The following is a 4,307-nucleotide window of genomic DNA, read 5'->3' as shown; positions in this document are numbered from 1 at the left end:
GAGCAACAAGCATTGGAGAGGGAAGAAAGAGCGAAGGAGAGGGAAGTGCAGAAAATGAGGCTGGAAGCTGAGGAGAGAGAGAAGGAGAGGGAAGCTGAGAAGAGGAAGCTGGAAGCTGCAGAGAGAGAGAAGGAGAGAGAGGCCGAGGAGAGAGAGAAGGAGAGAGAAGCTGAGAAAAGGAGGCTGGAAGCTGCAGAGAGAGAGAAGGAGAGAGAGGCCGAGGAGAGAGAGAAGGAGAGAGAAGCTGAGAAAAGGAGGCTGGAAGCTGCAGAGAGAGAGAAGGAGAGAGAGGCCGAGGAGAGAGAGAAGGCAAGAGAGGCAGAAGAAAGACAGAAGGAGGCAGACAGGAGGCATCAGTTAGAGATGAAGAGGATTGAGAGGGAGCTGGCTGCCGCCGGGCCTATAGCAGAGCCAGTGGGGCAGGCTAGGGCGAAGGCCCCAAAGCTGCCCTCCTTCCAAGATGGGGTAGATGACTTGGACGCTTACCTCCTTAGGTTTGAGAGGTTCGCGGCATCAAACAAGTGGCCGGAGGACCAATGGGCGCCAAACTTAAGTGCCCTGTTGTCAGGCGAGGCCCTCAAAGCATACTCGAGGCTGCCTGGTCACGAAGCTCGGATTTACCGAACCGTCAAGAAAGCCCTCATGGAGAGATACAACTTGACAGAGGATGGGTTTCGTGAGAAGTTCAGGAACAACAAGCCGGAGGCGGGGGAGAGCCCCCAGCAATTCATTGTTCGGCTCGAGAACTACCTGGAGCGTTGGTTGGAGCTGTCCGACTCGACAAAGTCATACGAGAGTCTTAAGAACCTGTTTGTGAAGGAGCAATTCATGGACGCATGCCCGCGGGACCTGGCGGTGCACCTCCGGGAGCGGGGCTCGGCATCGCTGGAGGAGCTGGCCGAGATGGCCAAGCACTTCTTGAATGCTCATCGAAGGGAACTTGGCAAAAAGGAGGAGGAGGAGAAGAATTCGAAGCCAGCGCAGGGCCGTGGCCGCCCACAGCCTGGGCCCACGAGCGGGGCAGGCACGTGCGACCACTGCGGGGACCCCAGCCACTTTATAAGGGACTGCCCCATGTTGAAACAGGAGGTCCAGCCCTCGGGGGCTAGTTCCTTCTTTGGCGAGATGAAGACCGGATCTCCACCGACTGCGTTCATCGTCAGGGGCCAAGTGGATGGAACGGCGCTCCCCTTGCTGTTAGACACCGGCAGTACACATACGCTGATCCGAGAGAGCCTGGTAGACGCCAGAAAAGTCAGGCTTGACAACCAAGGCGGGATAACTTGCATTCATGGGGAAGAAAGAAAGCACCCCAGCGCTCGGGTGGAGATCCGGGTCGGGCATAGGAGCTACAGGGTAAATGCAAAAGTGATCCCAAACCTGCCGCGCCCTGCAATCGTCGGACGAGATGTTCCCCATCTGGCTGAACTGGTAGAGCTGTGTGCGTCCGGGAAGCAGGAGCCATCCGTGACTCCAACAGCTGAAACGCGGGAGTTCAATCGGAAGCCCAGAACCGCGTGGGGCTGGGAGAAGGTTTCCACTGGTAATGGGCCAGTATCCGGTCGCCATGGTGGCAAAAGTCGCGGCTTTGACAGGCAGGACCGGAGCTACGGCGGAGACCAAGGATTCAAGTCGAGTGTTCGTGGCTACAATGGCCGTGGCAGGTCCTATGGGGGAGGTGAGCGTGACTTGGGCTCGCGTTATGGGGACGCCCACAGAAGGGGTCTTGCGGCAAGGCCAAAGCTTCGGTTGGCGGCACGTACCATACCTGTTGAGAGCCCTCCGCCCTTGTCACACGGGAACTCACGGAGAGATATATACGGGGACGCAAAACCTGTAGACACAGCCGCGAGGGAGCGTGAAATCGAGGAGAAGCTGGCACAACAGAAGATGTGGCGGGAAGAGAGAGAGCTTCTTCAGAGCTGGTGTCTGCAGCCCTGTATCGTGGAGTGAACTCGGACTGATGAACTGACGATTTATTAGTTTAGCGATATGTAACAAAGTTCGGCAATGTGTAACCTTTGTTTTCAATTAGTTCCATTTATCGACGTGGTAGCTATTATTGGTTTGTTAAGTAAGTTTCTAGTGAAGGTTAACTGTATCGTTATTCTAATAGAGTTGGCGACTAGATTTGTGATTGAAATGGTTTCAATCAAGGGAAAAAGGGAGGATATGTGACGGGGTCATCTAGAATGATTTGAGCCGGCCCGCAGATTTCTAAAGATAGAGCCCTAAGTAGGTCAGTGGCCAGTGGAGACGGAGACTCCCTGGGAGACAGACGTGATCTCAGATGCTCTCATAGTTCTAGTCATTGTTGTACGTAGGTTTAGGAAGCAGATTAAAAGGAGTTCCCCTCCAGTTACGCGTTGGAGTCTTGGACTGAGTCGGTTCCCTGACAGACGCATAGATCCCTTGGTACCATAGGTGTGAATTCCTTTGTCGAATTTGTTCTTTGGTACATACATTTACTCATCTGACAATGCATTCCTCCATGAGGGGCCCTCCTATGTGGATGTGAAGTTATCTGTATTACCTGTTAGTGACTCCGTCCTGTGCATTCATGTCCGCTCCCTGATCCACCAGCAGTTTCACCATGTGCACATGTCCCAGACTGGCAGCATGCATCAGGGGGGTCTTACCCTCCTACAGACAATAGCACACAGCAGGGAAAACAAACCAATTCAAAGAATGTGAAAGTGGATAACAAAATACATAACACACAAATTAAGGTAAACTGGTAAAGGTAATCCCAATTAGCCATAGGCCTTTGAATGAACGAATGAATGAATGAATGAACGAATGAATGAATGAATGAATGAATGATACAGTAGGTGAAGAGAAGACGAAGCCTGACCTTGTCCTGTGCATTGATGGGAGCCTGGTGCTGCAACAGGACCAGGGCTGCTGAGATGTGGCCTCCGATAGCTGAGAACAGGACAACACAAAGGTTATACATTCATTTCATATCATACAACAAGGCAATATATAAACACAGAAGCACACACATCGAAACACACATAAACAAGTCAAAGACAACTGTGAAAGGTTAAATTAAAAGGTTAAATGTGAAAGGTTAAATGTGAAAGGTCAGGTCACCTGCATGGTGTAAAGGGGACATTCCGTCTGTATCTTCACTGGACACAGGCACCTTTTCTGTAAAACAGAGAAATGTCATGTTCCTAACATAAAGCAGCAGCAACAAATAAGCCCCTGTTGATGTACTAGCATCAGTAGGAAAGGTAACTAGATTTAGTAACCTTTCTTCAGCCAATTTCAGCCCATCAGCGTGCGCTCCGGGTCATGACGTCATTTTCCCCGCGAACCCGATCCTTCCATGCCAAGCTATCTCTCCGTTCATTTTCAATGCGAATTTTGGCTCTATATCTGCTTGGAGAACAGTTCAAAGGTCAAAATACGTCATATCCGTCTTGTAGAACCCTTGTGGAAACAAGGGGAAAGCGCTGAAGCCAATTTTGATCGGCGAAAAACCACGAGAATCAACAATTTCTGGCCGGAATGGCGGCCAAATCGTCGGGTAAGCGGTCCATTTCTTCATTTTTTCATGTGATTTGACTGGTCTAACTTGTTATTTTCATGGAATTTGTCGTAGTTTTTGTTGTTTTTCCGTGATTGTTTGGGGTGTCGTGAGTCGATTCCGCCATTTTGTCTTTGTTTGTCTTGCGATGCAAAGAATTTTTGAGTTTTTAAAGTTGACCAGTTGCTTGCTCGGGGACAGCCAGCCGTATTGTTAGTGCACGGACATTTGCACATTTGCGGGTTGTTTCTTCGAAGAAAAAATGATTTTATTTGCCTTTCGCGGTGGGTTAAACCAAATCTAAAAATTTTCTTGAATGAATCAAAGTCTCCACCATGCTTCTACATTGTTGGTTTGGTGCTGATGGTGTTCTAGAAAATTTCCTCCTTTTTAGAACGGGTATAAGCCGCAATTTTAGCGATAATGGCTAAAGGTGGGGAGGGGGGCGTTGTTCTGCGGAGATCGCTATGGGCATGAGTCCTGCCGTTTTTTATCTGTAATTTTCAATTGCATATCATTTTGACACAGTCATGAAATATGTGTGACTTCTGAGATCATTGTGGCGACAAAATTGATTTTTTGAAGGACATTTTAGTCTTCAGTATTTTGGGGATGGGTTCACGCATGTATGGAGTTTGGTTGTTCCTTTTACTAGTATTTGTAAAAATGCTGTACTTTAATGTCTATTTTGCTGGACTTAGTCTGTTGTAAATTTGTAGTAGATTTGTGTGTTAGTAAATATTCTGCAGACATGACTAGACATTGACATGTA

At 49.0% G+C, this 4,307-nt stretch overlaps 1 protein-coding gene across 1 annotated transcript in view; it reads right to left on the bottom strand.

Annotated features, from left to right (window-relative positions):
* LOC118409984 (ankycorbin-like) overlaps positions 1-4,307 on the bottom strand; it is a 21,618-nt gene that overhangs the window by 1,673 nt on the left and 15,638 nt on the right. The window contains exons 5-7 of the mRNA XM_035811414.1: positions 3,097-3,153; positions 2,855-2,925; positions 2,534-2,643 (exon numbers count right to left, since the gene is read on the bottom strand). Coding sequence (XP_035667307.1) covers positions 2,625-2,643; positions 2,855-2,925; positions 3,097-3,153 — 147 coding nt within the window. The 3' untranslated portion in view covers positions 2,534-2,624. The remainder of the gene's footprint in view (positions 1-2,533; positions 2,644-2,854; positions 2,926-3,096; positions 3,154-4,307) is intronic.

Source organism: Branchiostoma floridae, chromosome 2 (genome assembly GCF_000003815.2).
Source record: "Branchiostoma floridae strain S238N-H82 chromosome 2, Bfl_VNyyK, whole genome shotgun sequence".
Lineage (NCBI taxonomy): Eukaryota > Metazoa > Chordata > Leptocardii > Amphioxiformes > Branchiostomatidae > Branchiostoma > Branchiostoma floridae.
The sequence above is the reverse complement of the archived record's forward strand: the minus strand, read 5'-3'. Positions and strand labels throughout refer to the sequence as shown.